The sequence below is a fragment of the Castor canadensis genome, chromosome 4, assembly GCF_047511655.1.
Source record: "Castor canadensis chromosome 4, mCasCan1.hap1v2, whole genome shotgun sequence".
Taxonomy (NCBI): domain Eukaryota; kingdom Metazoa; phylum Chordata; class Mammalia; order Rodentia; family Castoridae; genus Castor; species Castor canadensis.
The window spans coordinates 75,573,278-75,598,888 of record NC_133389.1 but is presented as its reverse complement, the minus strand read 5'-3'; the positions used below and the strand labels follow the sequence as shown (position 1 = coordinate 75,598,888).

The following is a 25,611-nucleotide window of genomic DNA, read 5'->3' as shown; positions in this document are numbered from 1 at the left end:
CAGTGCTGGGGCATCTTGGCTGTTTCCATAACTTGGCTATTGTGAATAGTGCTGCAATAAACATGGGTGTGCAGGTGTCTCTGGAGCAACCTGTGTCACACTCTTTTGGGTATATCCCCAAGAGTGGTATTGCTGGATCAAATGGTAGATCAATGTTTAGCTTTTTAAGTAGCCTCCAATTTTTTTTCCAGAGTGGTTGTACTAGTTTACATTCCCACCAGCAGTGTAAGAGGGTTCCTTTTTCTCCGCATCCTCGCCAACACCTGTTGTTGGTGGTGTTGCTAATGATGGCTATTCTAACAGGGGTGAGGTGGAATCTTAGTGTGGTTTTAATTTGCATTTCCTTTATTGCTAGAGATAGAACCAGGTATTTTAAAAATCTCTCCTTTCAAGTAAGAATTTAAAGATTGATAATCCCATTATGTGAATGTTTTCATGCTAGATAAACGAATGCCTTTTTTTTTTTTTTTGGTGGTACTGGGGCTTGAACTCAGGGTCTACACCTTGAGCCACTCCACCAGCCCTTTTTTGTGATGGGTTTTTTCGAGGTAGGGTCTCCCTGGGCTGGCTTCAAATCAGGATCCTCCTGATCTCTGCCTCCTGGGCCCCGGCTCCATTTTTTCTAAATGCGTATCCTTTCTAGGTCAGGTCAGGTTAGACCCCACTACTACACTCCAGCATCTTTGCTTGAATTAATTAGCAACACCAATGGTAACTTTCCGAAAAGGTCAGTTTTAGATTATCTATTTGTGGTATTGGGGTTTGAACTCAGGGCCTTGTACCTGCTAGGTAGACTTTCTACCAACTGAGCCATGCCCCTAAGCCTTCATTTGGCAATCTAATGAAAACAATGAATCTTCACTCTTGAAAAATCCTACTATTTCAGGCAATTCAAGTTAGCTATCTACAATAAAGAGACAGACAAGAGTTTTTACCCATTATGATTTATTCTCTACAATACTTCGTTAAAGAGTTCAATGATTTGCACTCAGAAGTTATATAGCCAAGAGGCAACCAAGTGTAATATAAAGAATTGGTCTGAAGTCTTTGCACTGAAGGCCATAGAGTCTCTTGCTTCAGGGAAATAAGAATGTAAATAAACAAAAGAACATGTAGCTCCCTAGGCTTCAGAAATCTTAATAGAAAATAACAGCAACAGTTAGTGAAATTGTAGATGTTAACGTATCATGGAAAACAGATCTTGTGCGAAATATTAAAATTAACACCCAGGACTTCGTCTAGATGATTTTTATTATAAACAGTGAAATATATATAATGTCTCAACTGCAAACCTTTCATGTGGAAAGGGTCCCTAACATGAGTTGTTTTAATATTATGAAGAAAAAAGTTTAAGAACCTCACAGTGGAAACAACCCAACACTGACAAACTCTAGTGATCAATGACATTCTGTTTTACTTCATGTAAAACAAGGACAATTCATAATTACAGAGAGAATGTCCTAGCTGTGGGTATGATGAGACAAGCCAACTTTCCAGACCAAAAGGCACTCACAGCTAGGGATGAAACAAACTCCAAACCAAGCCAGCAAAGTTGAACTGGTTCCTTGACAACAGTGGTTACCTACTGTTCAGCTCGAGTGGTCCAAGGACAAAGGAAACACTGGGCAGAAAACAATCCCTTTCCTCTACCCACCACTCATTCAGCATGGATCAGCCACCCTCATCACTGCTTTGGTCAAGCGTGTGGGAGGCAGTTCAGTTCCAGTTCAGAGCTGTTACCTCCCTATGCAAAGCTGCCACATGGATGAGCCACCCGGTATTTTTCCTGAGAGCCACCTGCCACGCGTTTCCTTGAGGCGGCCATGTCTGTACACCTCTAGACTGCTTCCTAACTTGGCCCTGGTCAGAAGAGACAGCGATAGTGCCCATTCTTCCCGGGGCCAAACAGTTTCCCTTGGCTGACTCCTGAGTCCCCTTGACAAGGCAAAAGGAACCCGATCATCTCCATGGCTGGACTTGTGTGGGAGGATGAGGGAATGTGCAGGGAGTAAGGCTTCTTCACTCCAAAACCACTGAGCCTACTTCAGTGTGGTGCTGGGCTTCACCAGCCCGATTCTTGTGCACTGTTTTTTTTTTTTTCCCCATTTCTTGGGTTTAAAATTTTCTGTTCATTTTCTTAAATGGCAGGTATCCTACCCCACCCTTGATAAAATAAAATACGAACTATACATTGGGGAAGACAAATAGGGCAACGTCTCTACAAGAAAAATAGGCTTGAGGAGCATGGCACTGTAAATGCTTGCATGACCAGTCTCACTGAGCGTGCTCAGGGGTGAAGTTTAGCACCATTTTTTTTGCTTTTTTTAATCTTTAGAAATTAAACACAACTTTTAACATAGAACACTTGAACAGTAAGTGTAGCCCTATGTGTCAATACTGTTGCACAAACTGGAGATGGGTGGCTCAGCCCAGAGCTGACCACCCTGACATCAATCCATGGCACCTGAGAGTACCTGCTGTCATGTCACATCTGTCTGTAACACATTTATTATCCTCAGCAGCAGGAAGCCATGAGACATCTTCACCTATGTTGCCAGGGGTGCATGGCAGGCCAAAGGAACCCAGCCAGGCAGTGACGGGGCACAGCCTGGGCACTCTGACACCCACCCACATCTCCCCCATCCATCTCAAGTCCTCACCAGCAGCACAAGCTGCTCCTCTCACACACCCTATTCCTTCCTAGGAACTTGAAGGCAATGCCTAGAATAGCATGAGTGTCCCTTCTTAGATGGTGCCCGTGCTCCCACTCCTCCATTCCTGGCAGAATAAAACTCAAAAGATCTTTTGACAAGTATTTACCCATTTTGGAAAGCCACACCATCACCACATAAACTCTAAAAAATAAATTAAATCAAGACATATGTTCACTGGATTGATACCCAATCCATCTCAACAGTTCTCTAAGCATGTTGTGGAAAACCAGTGTATCATCCTCAGGATCCTTTCTTCCAGCTGGCCACCTCTTCCTGTGAATCACTTTAGCAGTGCCTTTGTGACAGTACTTTCAGAGCATTTCCCAAGTCCCCTGGCTCTATAAATTTTACCACCAAACAAGTGAAGAACAGACGAGAGCAGAAAACTTGCTGATGGCTATTTGGAAATCAGCAACAATGGGAAAGGAAAATATCACATGAAAGTTTCAATGACTCACTCAGAGAAACATGAGCAATTTGGAAATTTGCCCTGATGAATATTCCCAGCATGGTTGGCAAGATAAAGATTCACCTTATTTAATCACACAGCTTTGTTCTAGAGTCCTAGTAAGGACTGAAATATCAACTGTTGTCCCACTTCTATAGGCAAACTAGAAAAAGGAACTCCGTTGCTTAAAGGTCTCTTAGGATGTTTGCTTGAAAACAAAGCCAGCTTTGAGACCCTAGATTCTCTCCTGTTACAATGTGTCCTCCTAAAACCCAACCCAAACACCTGTTTGCCCATCTTATGCTTCTGAAGAACCAAGATCCAGCTACATAGGCACTGCTACCAGAATTGGGGTGAGGTAGCCGGGTGGTGAGGAAGAGTTCTCTCCTTTCACACCTGCTCGCAGCGATGACACCAGGACCTCCTGTGGGCATCTCCATTCCATTCCTCAACAGGCTACACCACAGAGCTCTGTCCAACACCAGGAGACTCAGTGCAGGAAGAGTGCCAGAAAATTCAGCTCAGGTAGGGTGAGCAATTAAAACCTTCGAGGCTTACTGAGCAATGGGATCTGCAACGCCATCTGAAGGGCTTCCGATCTGCATGTGGGTCTCTGTCCAGGAGCCTTGAAGGGCTCATGGTGCCCACGTCCAACCCTAACATGGCGTCCACTTATGAAGCATGTAGGTTGTAATCAACTCTTGGTACGCAATAAACTGGAAGTTTAAAAAAAGGAATTTAAAACAACCTAAAAATGTTTCTTGTTGGACTCCGTTGCCCAGACTGCCAGGGGGATACACCTACTTGATGGGGAGGCCGTGGGCATGTGTGTGGGCACACCTTCATGCACCATCAATTCCAGCTTCCAGAGTGTGGCCACCACACACACAGCAAGTCACCAAACAAGGGTCTTCTAAACCCACACAGTAATTCTCACTGGTCATGGAGAAAGCCCCAATCCAATGGAACCCCATATTGAGGAAAGGCTGAGATAAGGCTTGGGCCCCTCAAGTTCTGTTTCATTCAATGTAACCCCACACCCCCCTCAGTCAGCGGGAGGCAGACTTGGCAACGGAAGCTAGCATCATAAAATGGTGCAGTAATAGAAGTAACTGGACCAGGAAGAGGAGGCATCTGCTCCAATGATGTCATAGCCATTGGTGGCCACAGGGGGGTGGGACTGGTCATGCAGCCGTGTGTCAGGAGTAATGATTGTAGAGGGGCGGGGTATGAAGAGTGCCATTCTGGAAACAGTGCTGTCGAGAAGCAATATACTCTGCATAACTGATTGTCACTTTCTCACTTCGGTACCTGTATAAGGAAACAGGCAAGCGTATCAGGAATCTCAAATATCTCATTTTGAAGAGTCACTCAGCAGAGAAAACCAAAAGCTTATCCCACATTTTGAAAGAATAAAATGGAAGACCAAGAGCAATCTTACTTACAGAAAATGAAAGACAGCACAAGAAAACAATGCTGTTATTACAAATGAACAAGATGAAAAAGCACAATCACAATTCACCCCTGAGAATGTATTTCAGCACATCCCACCTTTAAACACTACATATGCTTATCATCAGGCTGCTCGTAAGCAATCTGCTACTGGGTCTGGATGAAGTATTTCAAGGTCAAATTAAGGGTGACAGATTGGAAGATGGCTACGCCAAAACCCAGTGTAAACTGCACATCTACTTTCAGGTTAAAATAAGATAAATTTGACAAAAATGCAACCTCAATTTTAGAAGACCAACAAATGAGTTATTATAACTAAAAGGGGGCACAGATACCTAATTCTGGGTCAAATTCTGATGAAGCAGGTTACAAGATCCTTGGGCTATATAGAACAGGTCTTAATCCCCAGATGAGTATGCCATATTACAGGGTCATAAAAACAGAATTCATAGCACTTTGGCTTTGCTCTGGAAAGAGCCATGAGTCAGGATGCGAAGCATGGGGTGTTACAAACCTATGGAGCCTACTACAGACCACAGGAGCTGGGTGTGACAATCCTTACCCAGAGCCATCTCTTTCCCACTGTAATCACTCCTCCACTGCAAGGTGATTATTCCTGAATTTTGACAGGGAAATGGCTGTTCAAATAAATTGTAATAATAATAGTAATAATGCTTTGTATTTGAAGAGTGTCTTTTTTAAAATTATTTTTTGATGCTGGGGATGGTATTCAGGGCCTCATGCATGCTAAGCATGTGCTCTACCACTGAGCTACACCCCCAAGCCCCTTAATTTTTGGAATCGAAAGCATTTAAAAAACACTGGGTTAATCTTCCAAACAGACCTGTGCAGCTAGTATAAGATGATTCAGCACTTTGCAGATGAGGGGCCCGATAGAGGGCCCACAAAAACTAACCTGTCAGTGCTTTCAATGTCAGTAGGGATGGGAAGGGCACTGACATCTATGATCACCTCTGATGCTGCCTGGCCCTGGGGCTGGAAACTCTCCATACATTACCTTACCACATCCTACAACAACCTGAAGGAATTACCACTCACATCTTACAGACAGGAAACAGTTCAGAGAGGTGGAATAGCTGGCCCAGGTCACACAGCTAGAATGTGGTTGAGCTGGGAATCAGACTCCAAGTCCATGTGAATTCTATGAAACTAAGTAGTCTTCCCACAGAAGTACTAGCCCCAAAACGGGAGGTGTATCCTTTTAACTTCTTATAAAAACCATCTCTGACTGCCCTGAGGTCAGGAGAAGCTCCTCAACTGACCCTGGGTCTCCACACTGGGAGCCTTCCCTCCTAACTTCGACCTTAGCATCCTTGCCTCACTCAGCAGGCTTACTCCTCCTGCTCTGACCCCACTGTCAGCTCAGGTTGCTGGGGAGCCTCTGCCTTTGCTGCTGTTTCTTTCTTTCTCAGCCTTAAATGTTACCCATATATACATATATACATACATATATATATATATATATATATATATATATTTAGCTTAGGGACATTAGCAGAGAAAACTTTTTTCTTTCCCTTCCCATCAAAAGTACCTTCTATCCAACTGCCCACTAAAATGAAAATAACAAGGAGACAGTGGCTTACCTGGTGAGTTTGATTGATTTTCTGAATTCACTGGTAATTGGAGCCTTAAAGCCACCTTTCCTGAGCAGGGAGTCTATTGTTTGGATCTGATCCCAATCTAAGGAGAACAGAGGCCACACTTACATCAGCACACAATCAAGTAAGATAGGGGCATACTTGAATACAGCTAGTATAGGTCAACAAATGGGATTTAAGAAGCAGAGCAGCCAACTGTGCTGGAGCAGAGTCCTTGAGCACTGGCCCTACATACGCACATTTGCCTCACAGTCAAGTGGAGACTCTAAGATGTGACATGGCCCAGTATGTGCTATGATGGTTGTCTGCAGGTTCCCTGCTCCTGCATCCTTCCTTGTGGGTATTACCCCGGTATAATTATGGTTCCGAGTTCACCCGGGATGCGCCGTGGGAAGCGTGGGCTCATTATGTCATCAGGCTGCCCTGAGCTGCCTCAGCCTCCCGAGTAGCTGAGATAATAGGTATGCTCCACTGTGCCCAGGGAGGACAAAGTGGATGTTAACCTCTGCAGCTTTTACTCCTTTGAGTGGCCCTCCTTCAGCCTGATGACTTCTCTAAGTCCTGTTCTCTACGCTAGAGGACTGAGAGCGGGAAGGAAACTGTTACCTTAGAAGGATGGAAAAATGTATAAGAGTCAGTCTTATACATTTTTAACAGATAAAGTTAAGTTCATCAAAAGGAAAAAACAACTCCCCCCCCCCACCTAGATTACTGTATGAGATCCCTACCCCCTTTATGTTTTGTGCTTCTGGAGTTTGAACTCAGGGCCTTGCACTTGCCAAGCAGGTGCTCTACCACTTGAGCCAAACCCCCAGCCCTTTTTGCTGTAGTATTTTTCTAACAAGGTCTAGCATTTACGTCCAGGCCAGCCTGAACAACAATTCTCCTATTTATGCTTCCTGCATAGCTGGGAATACAGGAGTGTCTCACCACTCTGATCATTCCAGGTTTTACTGATTGAGATGGGGTCTCATTAACTTTTTTCTCTTGAACCAAGATCCTCCAGAGTACTTACAAATATAAGCGTGAGCCACCACACCTGCCCATGTAAGATATCATTAACATCTCACTCTGAAGAAAGCATTTTTGTTCCTGGAATGGAAGTTTACTAGATTTATGATCACACAGAAGTGGCTCCCTTTTTTTTTTTGGAGGGGCTGGGGTTTTGAACTCAGGGCTTTGCACTTGCAAAGCAGGAGCTCTACCATTCCCGTTGCTTTTGAAAGAACTTACACACAACCACATTGGAAGCCAATAAGGCAACTGCTTTCCACATAATTAGTTCATTAATATACTTAACTGGGTATTTTTCTCTGTTCCAGGTTTACACCCAACAAATACTGTGTTTCACATAGTATTTTCAAGAGACTTATTCCAAGAAAGAAAGAAAATGGGGTTACATACCACAGAAAGCAAAAATAAACATTTAAGGGTATTCTAGATGTTCTTTTGAAGATAAACCCTGCCCAGACTACTTCCTACCTTTAATGTCTCCATTTTAAGAACTCATTAACTACCGAGTTCATTAAAAATAGTAGGAGAATGTTCTGCCCTTTGCCAAGTGTAACACTGTCTAATGATTCGTGATCAAAAGTCCAGCACTCACTGAAACAGGAGGCTTGCCTTTATAATATGAACACTACAATGCAGTTAGGCTGATGGCTGGAATTTTGCTGCTATTACCACAGTAGCTTAAAGGGCCAGGAAGTAAAACTATTCATTGAGAAGTGTATGCATTAAGCAAGCAAGCAAGCAAGCAAGGAAGTGTTTTTCCTTATTTCTTCCCAGCTCCTAGGTTCTTCTGAGAGTTTATCCTTGACCTGTAAGAATTTGACAGGTATTAAGAAACATTCATTCTTAGTGACACACTGCACTCCCTTGCCCTTTAACTGGCACAGCTGTAAGAGGTACAGTTTTCTTAAATGCCATTTGTCCAACTCACCTTGTTCCTTAGCAACCTCAGGTAAATATGTGGCTGTGCGTTTGACACCTTTTTCATTGATGAATTCAATACGAATCCCATGGACCCCTACCTATGGGAAAATACAATCAAGTAAATGGCATTTACTTATTCTAAAGGGACTCCAGTCACCACATATAAATTGACACTGTCCTCTGACCTGCTTGACCCAGATTTGGGAGAAGGAGAATTTCTTGTTTCCCATGACTAACTCTCTCAAGTATAGAGGGCAACTAAAGCTCAGTTTAAGGGAAAAGTCAAATGCATGTGTAGCCAGCTCTCTGAGAATATGAAGCTTGTAAAAATTAATTCTTTAAACACCTCACCCAATAATTTTGAACATTTTACATTTAACCTGTTCTAAATGAACATGTCACAAGGTTAATACCTCAGTTCATTATCCTGATGCCTTTGGTTCTTTTGCTTTTTAAGACAGGGCCTATGTAGTCCAGGCTGGCCTGCAACTTTAGGCTCTGCCTCCATGCCTTCCTTCATATCTGATTCCTAATATGTTTTCCTCAAGGGCTTGCCAAGGAGGATCTGGAATATTTTGTTATCCCATTATTTATTTTTTGGAAGCACTGGGGTTTGAACTCAGGATCATGCCCCACCCCTTTTTGCTGTAGGTATTTTTTGAATAGGCTCTTGTGCTTTTGCCTGGGCTGGCCTGGACTGTAATCCTCCTGTTTGTATTTCCTGCATAGCTGGGATAAAAGTGTGCACCACTATGCCTGGCTTATTAGGGTATCACTAACTTTTCACCTGGGTTGGCCAGCCTCAAACTGCAATTCTCCTGATCTTTGTGTCTCCCGAATAGTTGAGATTACAGGCATAAGCCCCTGTACCCAGTCGGTTATCCCATTATTTTTTTGCTAGATATGTGAGGAAGATGTAGAACAAAGTGGACTGGGAAGAAATGGGAGCAGAGTCTTTACATTATATTTCTTACTATTTCTAACAGAGCAGCACCATTTCTGTCACACCTATGTTGCCCACAATTGATTCCAAACTCAGCTTTCAATCTTAGACCCTCTCTCAATGAAGGAGATACATTACCATGTACTAACCCGAACCCAAATGCAACGAGAGATGCAGAGTTCCAAATGCAGCTGTTCTCACCTCCCAGTCCAGGTAATCACTGGCATCCTCAAAGTTAGTAAGGAGGGAGACAGAGCAGAAAAGTTTAGGCAGCTCCTCTCGGGTCAGGGGGGGAAATCGGCTGTCCTTAAGTGCGCTAGAGGGGGACAGAAAACATAAGTGAGGCTGCTCCAGAGTTGGAAGCCAACACTGCATGCCACAGAGCCCACATAGCTATGAGTCTAAGTCCTGAGATACTCAAGAGACCATCTACCATCCATCAACACTAATATGAATATTAACTGCTTACGTAGGAACTGATAAGTGACTCATCAGATTAAAGTCCTTCTATTTCCTGACTACCAAAAAGGGACTGCTCAAAATGTATTACTTAGAAGAAATGAGGTTAGGCAGTTGTTTCCAATTCTAGCCAATTTATGTATGTTTTTAATGTTTTTGTCATTACCTGGTTAACGTGTATTCCCTGAGTCCTGAATGAAGATTCATGGCTGAGAAGGTCCCAATGCAGCCACGAAGCCGCTTGTCCCGCCCTGTCTTCCAGGTCACAAAGAGTGGACTAAACAAAGCAAAACACAAAACATTCTCCAGCCCCAGATTAATCATGGATAATGTTCCTGTTCATTTCTGTTATTCCCCAAGGAGATTTTCTGAATTGCCAGCTACCTGAAGAACTCAGCCTTTCTGAAAACACAGGAAACCTTTACAAGACAGCAGGAAGAAAGGCTCTCAGTGTAGCCTTTCCTGTGCTCCATCCTTAACAACTTTAATTTACTTTGAAACCTCATTATGGTATCTCCCTCGCCTGGGACTCAATTTCCCCTTTTTCTTCCTTTTTTTTTTTTTTTGGAGACAGGGTCTCTCTTATGTAGCCCAGGCTGGCTTTCAACTCAAAAGACCTTTCTACTTTTGCCCCCAAGTGCTGGGGTTATAGGCATGCCACCATACTCAAGTCTTCCTTCTAATTCTCCATATTTTCCTGTCCTTACTCTGTTTTTATGAGTATCCATGTTACTTAGCTCCATTTTTCATGACAACACACCTTGCCTGTATAGCTCTGCACCCACCCATCTGCAAGCCCCACACTGTTCCCATAATTTTAACCACCCCTGGCAAACTACAAATATTTCCTACTCATGGATTTTCAGAAAAGAAAAACAATGCCTTCTCAAGAAAGTGTTTTATTAGCACAAGTTGCCATTTCTGTTCCTAGGCCAAAGGCATGCTTCACTAAATTATATCAGACTGATGGTGACTATCAGGACTTTCCCTTTTCCTGAGATCTCTCCATACTCCTAACACCCTTACCTGTTAAGACTCTTGAGTTAATGACTTCTCAAAGACAAATTAAAGTTGGGAGAATGGCTCAAGTGGTAAAGTACCTGCTTAACAAGTGTGAGGGCCTGAGTTCAAACCCCAGTACCAACAAAAGAAAATAGTATCATCAAAGACAACTGAAATGTTCTAAGTTATCTACATCTTTGGTCTCAGAAGACACTCCACCTACCCATCATTTCCTTCTGATAATGCACTTGCAGTGTCAGCCAAAGCTACTGTTCCAAATTTACTCAAAAACCCCACAAGATCTCTTACCCATGGGATGAAAATACAAAGCCCTAAATATAACAGTCTTGAATACATCTTATCCAGGCTCAGAATGTCCACCTGCTCAGTTGGGAGTTTTCTGATCACAGTACCCACAGCAAGGATCCCCTAAGTCAACCTATTCTTTTCCACATTTCCTCTCCTTGGACACACACATTCAGAGTAACTTCTCTGGTTTTTTGTTGTTGTTGTTTTGTGTGTGTGTGTGTGTGTGTGTGTGTATGTATGTATGAGTGATGTGCCAACTGAACAGTAAGGCTCCTCAGGGCAAGAACTTTTTCTTTATGCCCACCAACTCCTTGCCCAGGGTTTTGCATAGCTTCAGTGTGGCATCAATAGCTGAGGAGCGAATGATCTCAGATAAATGAGTGCTCCAAAAGCACTGCCTTAAAAACAAAACACCAAAAGCATCTGTGGTCTTCAAAGCCAGCTCAGAGCTGCCTCCAATTCTGACGACGACACTGGCAAGGGCTTCTTCACTTTACATTCTGCTTTATAGATATTTCTTATTGATGTCACTGACTAAATCTCTATAGAGGTCCTAGGACAAATGGTGGAGCCCTGAAATAAAAGCAAGAAAACTGATTCTGACTTTCTTGATGGGGTGTCAATGGCCCTCTGGGATCATCATGGGATCGCTGATGAACACAATGGAGGTGACTCTTGTTAAGAACATCAGCTCCCAATGAATGAGCGCTCTCGTCTCCAGCCTGACCCTCAGACACTACCAGTTCACTTGGACTTTCAACACTACCGGGGTCCCCAATGGTGTGATGTGACTTCTCCATAGGGCAAGTTAAATGACTTACTCATTGCCATGTGAGCAAACAGAAGAGCAAAGAACAAAGTGCCCATTTCTGGAACATTTCTTTAACAACAAACTTATCCCCCTTCCTTTAATGAATCCACTGACGGGTCAGCTTTCACTCAAGTGTGTACTTCCTCACGCAGGACTTTCAATCAACTGAATCCACTGAATGTTCTACGTACTATCTGGAGATTTCCCATCCTGCTCTTCCTATTACCCTTTGCTCAAATGATGTTATCGCTTTTTAAGTACAGGCCCTGTCAACAGAGTGGCCTCTGAAAGATGCCAATGTGCCCATTGCGTGGTCCCAGTGCCTGATTTACTCACTAGGGGTCATTGGTGAACCTAGGAAGTCGTGGCTGCGGGAAGCCATAGAGGTGACAGTAGAGCACATCGAAGCAGTAGCAGCACATCTCTGCAGTCACCACCAGGTTCTTAGTGGTGTTGGCAGGTCCATTGGGCCGAGGGAGAGGGCTCAGCGCTCCCGATGCGGGATTCATCCGTGTGATAGGAGAGTTTCCAGGTCCCAGGGTCAAGTCCGACACATTCTCCCGTCCACTGCTGCTGTCCACATGCTGGTGGTTTTGAAGAGGTCCTGAACTGGAGCAGGGGACAGTTGTGGACTGGTTCCCGTGACTGTGTGTTCCACTTCCAGATAACTTGGGCTTCTTGACCCCACAACAGCCTGCTGCCAACTTGGGCTCGAGTGGAGGAACACAACGTCTTTTTCCCATCCTGATTTGGTGCTCGTGGTCTGGAATACTGCAGAACCCTAACCCAAAGAGAACAGTTAAACACTGATTTGAATGGTTAAAAGGAGAAAACAAGCTGGGTACTGGTGGCTCATGCCTATAATCCTCTCTCTCTCTGAGACAGGGTCTCACTATGTAGCCCAGGCTGGCCTCAAACTCACAACAGCCTGCTTCAGCATCCCAAATGCTGGGATTACAGGTATAAACCACTGCGCCCAGCTCATATTCCTTTCTCTACCTAAAATGAGGCTCTAAATTGAGCCATACTATTTTTTAAAGAACTCCAGAGGAATGTTTTAGGCTTTTCCTTGTTAACCACATCCTTTGAGCATTTTCCTCACCACTAACATAAATCTATCTGTGCAGTTTCAGCCCTGGACAAGAATGAGGATGAAAAGCAGATGTCATTCAGAAAAAGGCAGGATCCTGTAACATAAAGCTCCCATCTGTCTGTCTTCTTCCAACCCCTCCCTCATTTTCTTTGGCTCCCCTTTGAACTCACTTCAATTTCTATACATTTCTATTCTTTCAAGACCCTTTCCAAAAATGTCTGCAATTTACTGGAAGCCTTTATTCACACGAATGACTCAAGCTTCAAAGTCCTTTTGTGAGGTAGCCATTTCTGCTCTGTCACAGCCAGGCAGAGACACAAAGACACCTAGCTTAACAAAATGCAGCATATGACATGGGCCAAGGGGCACAGTATCCCAAATCATGATGTCAAGGGGAGGAAGGGATATATGATTTATTTTTTTCCCTTGAAAGGTTACCAGCCCTTAATAGAATCAGGAAAATACACCCCCCCCCTCACCCCGCTATAATTGTTTTTTAAGCATTGCTCTATACAACATAGTATTTTGATTGTAAATTCTACAACCTTAGATAATTACATATCCATTTGCAATGTAATTATTTGTACACAATTTGTCACTTTAGGTTGAATGAAATATAAAAATTTTACAAATGTTATTTCTATTGTTCATATATGTTAACCTGTGACAAAATGCACATCTAGGACAATTCTAAGCAAGAGGAAAGTTGTAATAGCCAAGGAACAATAGCTGGCACACTTCAAATTCTGGCTTAAAAAGGGGGCCTATTTTTGAGAAAGACTTATGAACTTGATACATTAATACTGCCCTCAGAGATTAGGTTGTTTCTGAGCATGGATATCATTGTCTTATTTAGATTGCTAAGAGAGGGAGCAGAATGTCTTGTTAAAAATGCTGCCTCCAGAGCCAGATGGCTTGAGTTCAAATCCTGGTTTTAATCTCTCTTGGACTCAGTTTCCTCAAAATAAGGATAGCAATAGTAACTGTTGCCTGGAGTTGCTAGGGGAATTAAATGAACTTAATATTCATTTGTAAAGGTCATAAAACAGTCACTACATTTAGCTGCTCTTATCATCTGAGCTATTTTTTTTTTCCTTTTTTGAGACAGTGTCTGGCTATATGGCCCAGCCTGATCTTGAACTTGCATTCTTCCTCCCACAGCTTGAGAATACAGGTGTGGCTATCATCTAGGTTCTTGCTCCACTGCTCCCCACTAGTAGGGCAACTCAAGGATGGCCAGGATTTAGCTGTGCACTCAGGCTTAGATCAGTGTTTGTACAGAGCAAAGGTTTCAATCAGGATTTCACTGAATCCTCAAAATCTTCAGCAAGGCAGAAAATGTTACATCATTTTACAGAGGAAGAAGAACCTCAGGATTAATAAGCAAGAGAACGTGCCTGGGACCACGATGCCACTACGTGGCAGACTAGGATTTGAACTACAATCTACCTGTCAGATTCCAAGGTTGGGTCTTCTCATTAAGCCACATGGAAGATAAGACCTGCCAATATAGTCATTGGATTCAGTCCCTTTCCTAAGAACATGATAAGAAAACAAATTACATTCTAGGGTATACTAAAAACTAATCTAATAGTTTACAAAGTTTGCCAACAAAAAGGCACCAGGGAAAAAAATAATCAAAACCTAAAGTCTAAAGCCAACACCTTAGCTAAAGTACCCACCCCCTGACCATCATTTGAGTCCACAATGGATGTCACTGGCCTATGCTCTCATTTGACTCTACCTTGTATACTGTGGGCTTAGGAGACATGCCAGATGAAGTAGTAGGACTATCTCCAGAGAGCTGGTATTTCAACAAGGCCAACAGAGCCTTGAGGCTCTGTCTCTAGAGTCCCAGAATTCAAAGGATCAAAGAAAGGGGATGAAACATTAAGTTTTTTTTTTTAAACCTTTCATCATTCTCATTACACCAAACCATACCTGTAGGAAAAAGGCCAACGTTATGATACAGTGGCAACAACTCAGTGGTTCCTAAGCAAGTGATAGTTACTAACAGGTAAAAGTCCCTGCAACAGAACAAGAGAGGATTTCAAAGCATATCAAGTACCTATGAACTCCAGTCTAGAAGACTGACACGTAACACACTCACTTATCTGCCGTGGAACAAGATCACAAATAACACCTATTGTTTTACGTTTACCAGTTCCCTCACATCCTTTCAAACTATGATTTCACATGGCTAGACCCAACCAAAATCTTGAGGCTCTTTATACTCAGGAATTTCTCCAGGAGGCTCCTAAGCAAACAATTTGACAAACAATTCTACTAAATCCAATTCCTGGCTTTAACTAGGTTTAATATATGGTCACTCTTTTTCACTTATGCTTAGTATGCAACACCTACTCTCTCTACCTTCTCTACTTTTACTGAATTATTTTGAAGGCAACTTTTAACAGAGCTGATATTTTACTTATCTGCCAACGTAAAACATGTTAACTAATCGACAGGTAAAGAACATAAAGTGAACTGGGGTGCTGACAGTAAACATCCCAGTCATTAACTGTTATCAATATCACCTATCATCTACCATTTTATCAAAACTTTCTCTTTGGGCTGGGTGCCAGTGGCTCACACTTGTAATCCTAGCTACTTGGGAGGTTGTGATCAGGAGGACTGAGGTTAGAGGCCATCCGGGGCAAAGAGTTCTCAAGACTCCCATCTCTAAAATAACCAGAGCAAAATGGACTGAAGTGTAGTTCAAACAGTAGAGTGCCTGCCTAGCAAGCATGAAGCCCTGCGTTAAAATTCCAGTCCCACAAAACAAAAAAAAACCCAAAACACTTAATCTTTGGTCTGTGACTTTTCTAACCCTAAAACAAAGTAGGCATCTCATTACAACAAAGTAGCTCCAGACTCAGCCCCTAGGACTGCTCTACAATGATCAAGTCACACTCTGTGCTCCAGCAGCTCAGTTGGAGAATTCTGAAAATACCAGTTTAAGACACTTCAGAGTGAGCTGACAGAGTGTCTAGTAAACACAAGGCCCTGAGTTCAACTCCCTGTACCGCCAAGAAAAAAAAAAAGGTACTCGGGGTGTAACTCAATGAGATAGCACTTGCTTAGCATGCATAAGACCCCAACACTGCAAAACAAAAAAAACCCAAAAGCCCTCTATCAAATGACATAGTCTACCTCTTCTAAAACTGAATTTGTTCTCACCCATCCCCAAACTTCATAAAAACCCTGAGATAGCACACTGACCACAGTACAAATTACAATGAAGGTAGCTCCTCTGCAGTTAAGTGGACCCAGGCATAGAAATCCTTGCTTGATTAAAGCATGCACCACTGTGACCCTTTAAAGCCTTGGCTGGTGACTCGCAAGGTTACACTCCAGGGTCACATCAAGAGTCAGCAGCAGTGATCTCCTCTTCCTATGGGATATCCACCTTGTAATAATCAATGAGAACACAATAGTAAAAGCTGATTTCCACCAGATGGGAAAAATATCCTTACAACAACAAAAGCTGGGTAAAATGTAGTATTAGGGACCACTATTTTTCCTCCCAAGACCTCTTAACCTTGCAAGTGTCAAGTAAAGCTAAGTCTGCCCCCAGTATTCAAAGTCACTGCCCCTTCCTCAGTATGCTGCTGAGGCCTCAGCTTCCCTCTCCTAACAGGGTACACTTTCCCCTTACCAGACATATAACACTCAGGTTATTCATGACAGGGCCATGACAGAGGCCACCTGGCCATCACTCCTCAGGCTCTGTGAGGAAACTGAGCAGTGCTTGGCTGGGTTGTACCTGTGCTTTACCTCTCACAGCACCCACCATTGTGCCCCATGTATGATGTGCACGACCACAATAAAACTGCTGTCACCAATAATCTTATCTACAGATCTTCCAGTTACTGTATTAAGTTTGCCCTTTAAAAAAAATATAGACCACCCAATCTGTAGCTCCTTGGCTCCATGGTGAGCTGACCATGGAGTGTCTCAGAATGTGAGGGTGAGTGAATAACACAGTCAGATTAAATAGGTAAGTCTAAGTACCTATTCTTATCAACAATGCCAACTCAATTATTCAGCCCAAACCAATGGTTTAATAATTAAGCCAAAATGGGTAGAAAATATGGATACTTATAAAAAGTAGGTCAATTATCACCTAAATTCACTTTTTGGCCCAATTTATACTGGGAAGCTGTGGTCTTTCCTAAAACATACCCATATATAGGCAGGAAAATACACTGAAGAGAAAAGAACAAAACAAACAAAAACATACCAGTAACTGGTCAGTCTTGGCCATAGTTGGCCTTTGACTAGATGATACAACCTAAACTGCATTTAAGGGTCCCTTCCAAGGCTACTCAGTCCATTGAAAATACAGTATGCTGATGTCTTTCCAGAGCAGTTCCCATCTGCAGAGGGCAGAGCCTAGGCTTTGGGACCATAGTCTTAACTGCTGGCTCTGGCTCAAATCCCAACTCTGATGTGCAAAATCTGAGTGCAAACCTAGCAAGTCATAACATTTCTGTGAACCTGCCACCACAAAAGGTTATCTGTGAGTTATTCAATGAGTACGAAAAAAGAGCCTTGCCACAAACTATGTATTTTTTGCACATAACTAGTTAAGTGTCTATTAGTTCTAATACTATTTGTACCCCAACCAATAAAAGTACAGTTGGTTATAAAAATAACACAGCATTATTATTTCTAGAGAAATAAACACTCTCATAATACAGTTCTATTAACAGCTACCTTGCAATCTTAAAGAATGTGTTATTGGGCTGGGGGCAGGACAAGCACAAGGCCCTAAATTCAAACCCCAATACTACAGTAAATAAATAAAATTAATTCAATGACCTCATTATTCCTCTTTGGAAAGCAATCACTTCTAATAAACCACCTACTGCTTCATTTTGAAATGCCGAAAGACGTAATGAAAAAATATGGGGTTATCCGAGACGTATAAGAATTTTATTCTACTAGCCCTCATTTAAGCTTGCAGATAAAAAAGAAACCAAACTTGTTAAATATGCTATTGTTGTGCACATCTTGATATACACTGAAGACTAAAGGAACTACTATAGATTAAAATATCTAAAAGTGGAAAAAACTTTAGATTCACCCTTTGAAAACAAGTCTCAAAATAGTTTATTGGAAGATAAAACCTTATAAAGATTTGGGAAGTGGGAAAGAGGCAAAGGATTTGAAAGGAGGTCTCTGCATGTTTCTTCTGTTATCATTTACTGTCCAGATGTCTGCTCAAATGAAGCCTTCCTAGAGGGAACAGGCAATTGTTTCCTTTGTGAGTTGAGCTGAAATTCAATTTAATAATTATATTATGGGCACTGAAATGGCACCTGAGCTGTAATTCTGGCCTACTTATGGAACTATTCCAGGAAACAGATGAAAACCCCACAAACATTCTGCTAACCATCCCAAACAATTACTTCTATATTCTTGAAACTGTCATGTATATACATGTACAACACTTGATACATGAACATTTTCCGAGCAAAAAACAGATATATGTAACACACACTGGAATACAGGAGTTAAAACTTTTTAGACTCTTCTCCCCTTTCTATGTGACTTATAGCAAGGTACCAGATCTTTCTGGGTCTGTTGTTTTATTTGTAAAATGAAAGTATTTGTCACCTGCCTTCCTCACAGGGGGCTGGGGGGCTCTGACAAGATACAAAGCACCTGAAAAACTCTTACAAGTAGAAAAAAACATTTCTGGTAGCATACTGGGGATAGAACAAAGGGCCTCAAGCATGTTAGGCAAGTGCTCTACCGCTGAGCTATATACCCAGCATCAGCATGCTATCATTAATAAACCCAAAGAGCAGTTTCCCCCTAGAACTTTGCTTAAAGTTTGCATGTAGAATTATAGCTATTTTCAAGTCTGTGAAAGGATTTAATAATATCACCAAAGAAGACAGGGCAAAATGTTCTAAAACTACGTGAAGACTAAAACCATATGAATGAGAACTAACAATCGATAAGGAATTGCATTAACCTCTGAGTTAGTTAAGAATCAAGACAATCTTTTAGGGTGTCTTAAAAAAGTGAGTAATTTAGGTCTAGGGATGTAGCTCAGTGGTTTAGTGTATACCTAGCATGCATGAGGCTTTGGGTTTGAAACCCACTACCACTAATAATTAATAGAGCAACTTAGGAAGGGTGGGGAGCCAGACCTTACAGGCTAGAAATATAAAAGAAATACAGTGCTATACATACCATCAACTAGGTCACTCTAATGGTTTTTGTTTTGAATATTTGGAAGTACTAGGGTACTTGCTAGGCTGGCACTCTACCACTTGAGCCACTCCACCAGCCCTATTTTTTTTTTTTTTTTCCCCCAAAGACAGGGTCTCTGTATGTAGTCCAGGCTGGCACCCAACTGGAGATCCTCTGCCTCAGCCTCCCAAGTGCTAAGATTACAGGTGTGCTCCACTATGCCTTGCTACTCTAATGCATTTATGGAAAACAAACTTGTCTTCAAATATTTATTTTTAAAACAAGCAAGTAGAAGAACTTCACCAGCATTACGACCACCTCACGGAAGTGGACAGGAAGTTTATTTTCTTGCAGTACTGAGGCGCAAACCCAGGGCTTTGCAATTGCTCTACAACTGAGCTACTCTTCCAGCCTCTCATGAAAGTAGAGAATACAAATGAAAAAAGTACACCTACATCTTAAAATCCGAACACAAGCCTAAAAACCAGAAAAAGCAACAGCATTTCATTCTGAATGTCCATAATACTCACTGAAAGCAGAAAGCTGTATTGCCAGAGGAACTGCTACAACAGAGGACAGAAGCTATTTTGTTTCTGGAATGGGTTTTCTTCCTTCCAGTTCCATTCCTTCTTCTTGTACCTAAGATGGAAATGCAGGTACGGTGAACTAAGAAAACCCAGGCAGTACAAAGGTCAGATCTGGTTTTTTGAAAAGTTACAACAGAACAACTTCTAGAAAAAGAAAACAGCTACAGAAGAGGATTCTCCTTACTTCAAAACATTTCCAACACTAAATAAGAGGCAGAAACAGCAGTCCCTGCCCCGAATCACCTCATCCTTAGCGTCATCACTAAGGGAGGACACTGAAGATCAAGGGTTGTACTGAACTTGAACATGAGACACATATAAAAACTTCCCCAAACCACCAATTTAGGTCAAAATTTGCTCTCAGGTCAGGCCGGATCATTTTGAGGCTCTCCTCTGGTTTCAGATTACAAACATACTCCTAAATCCTCTGCAAAAATAGCAGGGAAGAGTTAGTAGACAGCATGCCAGGGCCCTGAGGACAGGCTTGTTAAGCCAGGAGGGACGATAAGCATTGGTATCATCATCCATCCTTACTCCCGGTCTCGCACAAACCTCTTCATAAATCTTACCAACTCTCCTCATTCCCCAGTCCTAGAGAATACGCTATTCCCAAAGATGTAAACAGGAGTCCAGGCCCCACCCACTCTATCCCAGGAGAGGGGAGCGAAAGAGGATAGGCCCAAAGGAACAAGGGTGAGGAAGCTTAGCACCTAGAGGAGTCAGATCAGGACAGGGAATGGAGGAGAGCAAGAAATGAAGGGCAAAACCCACCCAAGAAGCACAGGCATGAACTCAAGAGTGTAGGATGGAGGGACATTAGATACGGGAGGCCAGGGGTGGATGGATGAGGAAGGAGGGACTCAGGGTGGGGTTGGAAAAAAAAAAAAAGAGGAAGAGGAGAAAGCGCGCGCGTGAAGAGTTAAGCAAGGGAAGGACGAGACTTGAGTGGAGAGAGGCGAGGACGGGGAGGGGCGAAGCACGCAAAAGAAAAGGTGAAGGGTGAGAGGGGCAGGAGAGTGCGGGAGCCGGGGGAGCGGGGACACCACAGAGCGACGGGTACAGCAGCTGGGGCCGAGCCGCGGGGGTGGAATCCAGACGCCGGGCGGGGGAGGGGGCGGCAGGACCGTGAGTGGGGGGCCACCAGGAGGCGCCGGAGACCACCAAACTTTACCCGGACCCGACGCTGCTTCCTGGAGCGAGTGCAGGCGCCGGGCTGCGGAGAGAGCCGAGCACAGCCTGGTCTCGCGGCCCGGGCCAGGGGCGGCCGTCCACCCTTCCCCTGTCCTGCCTGCCCTGCCTGCCCTCCCTGCTCCACGACCCCCGGCCCTCCGCTGGGACGCGCGGCCCAAGGCCCCGCCCGCCTCCTTCGCCGCTGGCCGGAGCCCCTCCCCCAAGCCGCCCCGGGACCCTTGCCCGGCACCCCAGGGATGCACTCCTGGGTTCCCACGCCCGCCCCGGCGTGAGCAGGCCCGGGGAGCCGCCGGCGGTGAACCGAGGGAGGCCCGGCCCGGCGGCGAGGGATGGGGCGGGCGCGGCGCAGTCCGAGTTTCCCACCTTTTCTCCTGGCCCAGACGCGGCCGGGACGGACGGGACTTCTCGCGCTCTGCCTTCTCCTTTTGCTTCATGGAGCCATGCGCCTGGGTGGGGGCTCCGAGAGAAGCGGGCCCGCAGGCGGGCCGGACGCGCGGCGCTGGCCGGGCGGGGCGAAGGAGGCCGGCGGGAAAGCGGAGGAGGAAGCGGCCGGGCGGCGGCGGCAGCCGGGAAGAACTAGAGGTATTCCCCGGGCGGCTGGAGGACTGAGTCGACCCGGGACCCGAGTCCTCCGGTATCCCAGCATCCACCGGAGGCAGTGAGGTAATGGAGGAAGAATGTAGGGAGTCCTCCAGTGGACCACACGCCCTCTAGCGAGCCGCGGAGAACCATAGAGATGCCGGAGCGTGGGAGCACCGCCCCCCACTACTGTCATGTGGCCTAGGTCCGCGCACTTTATTGGCTGGAGCCGACTTTACGAGATTGAATTTGAGAGGTTGCATTTGTGGGGCCGAACTCTAGGCAGTTGGGCAAAATAGGGGCAGACGGGCAAGACCGAGATAAGGCCAGCGTCCCTTGCGCCGCCTCGGCTGCCTGGCCGGCCCGCGCAGGGCACGCCGGGAGCTGTTGTCTGGGCCGGGTGGCCGTATCGTCGGCGCTGCTGCATGTGCCGCTTCGCGCTGCGGACTAGGGAGCCCCAGCCTCGCGGTCCGGCCATTCTCCACGTTAACTACCCAACGCGGAGCTGCCAACAACTTTGCCCGTCAAGCGCCCACGCTCATGTCATCTCGCCCCACGGGCTTGCAGCCATCGGAAGCAGGCTAGAAGGGGAGCTGAGACCAGCCAGGGACGAAGCAGACGCCGGCCAGGGTCCAGGCCCTCGGAGAGCGCCGGTACCTGGCCTCCCCAACCTCTTGATGTCCTGGAGAATGGCGGGCAGCTCGTGTAGGAGGCCACTCGTCACCGCCGAAGCCCAGCTGGCGATGACCTCAGCGGAATACCCACTGCACAGAATTATTCCATAGACAGACCATGCACGTTCTTCAGCATCAGCAGAGCAAGGGCCTCAAAAGAACATGCAAAAAAAAAAAAAAAAATCCCCCCCCCAAAATTAGAAGTAAATAGTTTTAATTCCAGATGTTTGCTTTTGACAACATTTGATCTTACGGCGACAGTTTTTGCTTATTCTACTTTGTGTGTGTGGGAGGGGGCTGAGGATTAAACCTACAGCCTCGAACATGCTAAGCATGTCTTCTATTGATCTATACCTCCCCTCTCCCCCCCTCCCCAGCATTTAAAAAATTACAGACGCGGGCAGGCGGGGTGCTGGTGGCTCACACCTGTAATCCTAGCTACTTGGGAGGCAGAGATCAGGAGGATCGTGGTCCGAAGCCAACCTGGTCAAATAGTACGAGAAGACCCTATCTAGAAAAACCCATCAAAAAAAGGACTGGTGGAGTAGCTCAAGGTGTAGGCCCTGAGTTCAAACTGCAGCACCGAAAAAAAAAAATTGCAGAAGGGGATTGAATGAAGTCTTATTTCTGTCCTGCTTTCTTACCCTAACAGCTCCAAACCTTACTTGCCCAGGCTCTGCAGCAAAGGCAAGCCATGTTTTAAAGCAGTTTCTGCTTTGTCAAGTAAAGTGACTCCAGGACAAAGAAAACTGTGTACTGTTTTGCTTTTCTGCTGATGTCCAAGGCACCCTTAACATGTTTGTCCTCAGAGACCAAAATATCTAGTAAAAAAGTACAAATCGTGTCTAACAGTAAAGCTTCCCAGCAAAACCTGCTTTTGAATTCATAATGTATGAAAGCATAATAAGATCTCCTGCTGCAGACTTTTAGCATAACTACATGTGGGTTACTGGTAGGCAACTAAGCTCAAGGCAAAAAGAGTATTAAGTGTCTTTGGACAGGAGCAGACCCAGCAAAGGATGGCAGAGAAGGAAGAAAGACACACCTGTGCTTTATGAAACGAAAGGTGACTATTAAAACCAAAGATTTCCGTAGCAGTTTTCATAATTCCTGTCACAGACTTGATGTGCTTATCACTGTCAAGGCCACATTTGCCAGTTTCTAACCTCTGCCTGTCTAAAAAAACTACATATTAAATGATCATATGGCCTAGAGCCAGAAGTTCAGGAGGCAGAAAGCCAGAGACCTTTTTTTTTTTTTTTTTCTGAATAAGAAGGCCAAATCCTGACTCAAAATAATCAAAATAAATTTCACATAGTGAAGGTCTTTCCAGCTGAAAGCCTTAAAACACAGCATCTGGAAAGAGGCCTTAGTCTATTGCTCCCAGGGTGGTTACTATACAGTCATTAAACAGCCCACAGACAGGGGAGTTATTGCTCCCTGGTTATCAAGCTGCCAGGAGGTAAATAATGGAACGAAGTTGGACTTGAAACACTCCCAAATTAAAACAAAACAAAACCTGCTTTGAGCTGCCCAAAGGCATTTTACTGAGAAGTAGGATCCAGAGGCTGCTGCTGTTTGTAACTGATGCTAAAAGGCAAAAGTCAGGACAGGAAAAAGTCAGTTTGAGGTCACCTCATGTCAGCAAGCAATGGTCTGAACTGATTAAAAAATAAACAATGCAAGTATGTGTTAGCAGGAGGAAGCAACAAGGGAGTACTTGGCATCAATGTGAAAGAGGCTACGACTTACTGATTTTATCTTTTCCTGTGTATAAGATAGGAACCTAATATGTTGTAGGCATACATACAACGGATGGGTAAAATAGCTGGGAAAGGGGAACTACTGAGGAATTGGGTAGCTCAAGCCCTTTTCGTGAACCTGAAATGTCACCTCAGTCTGCTGTGACGACTGTGCTGCTCATCAGAATCTTCACTCAAGTTATCTGCCTCCGTGCTGCACAACTTTCCATCGTTTCCAATGATTATGAGAGTGCACTCTCTTGGGTTGGGCTGGTGGAGTGGCTTCAAGTTATAAGAATGTCTGCCCAGCAAGTTTGAGGCCCTGAGTTCATACCTTAGTACCACCAAAGAGAGAGAGAGAGAGAAAGTTCATGGCCAGGTGCTGGTGGCTCATGCCTATAATCCTAGTTACTCCGGAGGATCAATGTTTGAAGCCAGCCTTGGCAAATAGTTCACAAGACCCTATCTTGAAATTACCGAACGCCAAAAATGGCTAGGGGAGAGTGGCTCAAGTAGTAGAGCACCTGCCTAGCAAGCATGAGACCCTGTGTTCAAACCCCAGTACTACTGAAAGAAAAAAAAGAGTTCACTGTGAAATCAGACTGCATGGGTTCAAATTCCAGTCCTGTCACCAAATGATATGTTAGTGGCTAGGCTTATCATTTGTAAAATGGGGATGGTTATGAGATTTAAATAATGCTATACATAATAAAACAGTTTAGGATTAGCATGTTAAAATGTTCAATAGCTGAGTTTTGTATTAGGAATTGAGATTAGTATGAAGTACTTTCACCCCAGTCATACTCATTCTCTTGGATTTGCACATTTTAAGAAAAATTTTGGTGGTACTGGAGTTTGGACAGCCTCACACTTGCTACTTAGGCACTCTACTGCTTGAGCCACTCTGCCAGCCCTTTTTTGTGTTGTGTGTTTTCAAGATAGGGTCTCGTAAACTGTTTGCTGGGGCTGGTTTCGAACCTCGATCTTCTATCTCTACCTCCTGAGTAGCTAAGATTACCACTGCCTGGCTTGGATTTGCACCTCGTGTGAGCACTGCATTGATGGGCTAAAGAAAGTGCCAACCAGTAGTAATGCAATAAAATTTCATAGGTGATACTGATGGGTGATGTATATTTTATCTGTCCCACTTCCAGGTTGACTTGAATATGGCCTTGTGCCCTTCACAAAAGGAGGCCTGGAGAGATTGTAACTTCCTCCAGAGGTGGTACCTGTCTTGCCTGTGTCCTCTATTATGGCGTACACTTGGGTACTTCAAAGGGGTGATCAAGACTTAGCTGATTAAAAGAAATCTTTGAATACAGATGTTTACGTGATTTGAGTGTTTTGGAAACAAGAAGTAGTTCAAGTACACCAAGAAGACCACAGTGCTTGGTTTCTGGGTGAGTTAAATCACATTACTCTGAGTAGACATATTCTCAAACTTCGGGTGTCACTTGAGTACACAGATTAATGCCAAAAAGTTTCTAAACTTCTTGGGGTTTTTTTGTTGTTTGCAGTACTGGAGTTTGAACTCAGGGCCTCATGCTTGCTAGGTAGGCACTCTACATTTGAGCCATAACCCTGGCCCATCTTCTACTAGTTTTACTAATGAAATAAATGAAACAGAGTTCAAGAGCTCAAGTCCCCCATTCATTTTTAAAATGTATTTTTGCGCTGGATGCCAGTGGCCCATGCCTGTCATCTAGCTATTAAGGAGGCAGAGATCAAGAGGATCCAGTTCAAAGCCAGCCTGGGAAAATAGTTTCAAAACCGTATCTTGAAAAAACCCAGCACAAAACAGGGCTGGTGGAGTGACTCAAGTGGTAGAGCACTGCCTAGCAAG

At 44.2% G+C, this 25,611-nt stretch overlaps 1 protein-coding gene across 4 annotated transcripts; it reads right to left on the bottom strand.

The window, feature by feature from the left end:
• Positions 1-1,233: 1,233 nt before the first annotated feature.
• Ammecr1l (AMMECR1 like) lies at positions 1,234-21,274 on the bottom strand. Of its 4 annotated transcripts, none has more exons than XM_074070454.1 (10): positions 21,137-21,274; positions 19,526-19,634; positions 14,238-14,322; positions 12,032-12,476; positions 9,740-9,850; positions 9,316-9,430; positions 8,179-8,269; positions 6,222-6,318; positions 5,177-5,230; positions 1,234-4,473 (listed from the first exon to the last, which is right to left on the bottom strand). In XM_074070454.1, the coding sequence occupies exons 3-9, from the start codon at positions 14,275-14,277 to the stop codon at positions 5,203-5,205; spliced, it is 927 nt and encodes a 308-aa protein (XP_073926555.1). In that variant the 5' UTR covers positions 14,278-14,322; positions 19,526-19,634; positions 21,137-21,274; the 3' UTR covers positions 1,234-4,473; positions 5,177-5,202. The 4 variants fall into 4 exon arrangements, with proteins under 4 accessions (XP_073926555.1, XP_073926554.1, XP_020023941.2 ...); XM_074070456.1 differs by having other exon boundaries at positions 4,415-4,473; positions 5,177-5,252; XM_074070453.1 differs by lacking the exon at positions 5,177-5,230.
• Positions 21,275-25,611: the final 4,337 nt, after the last annotated feature.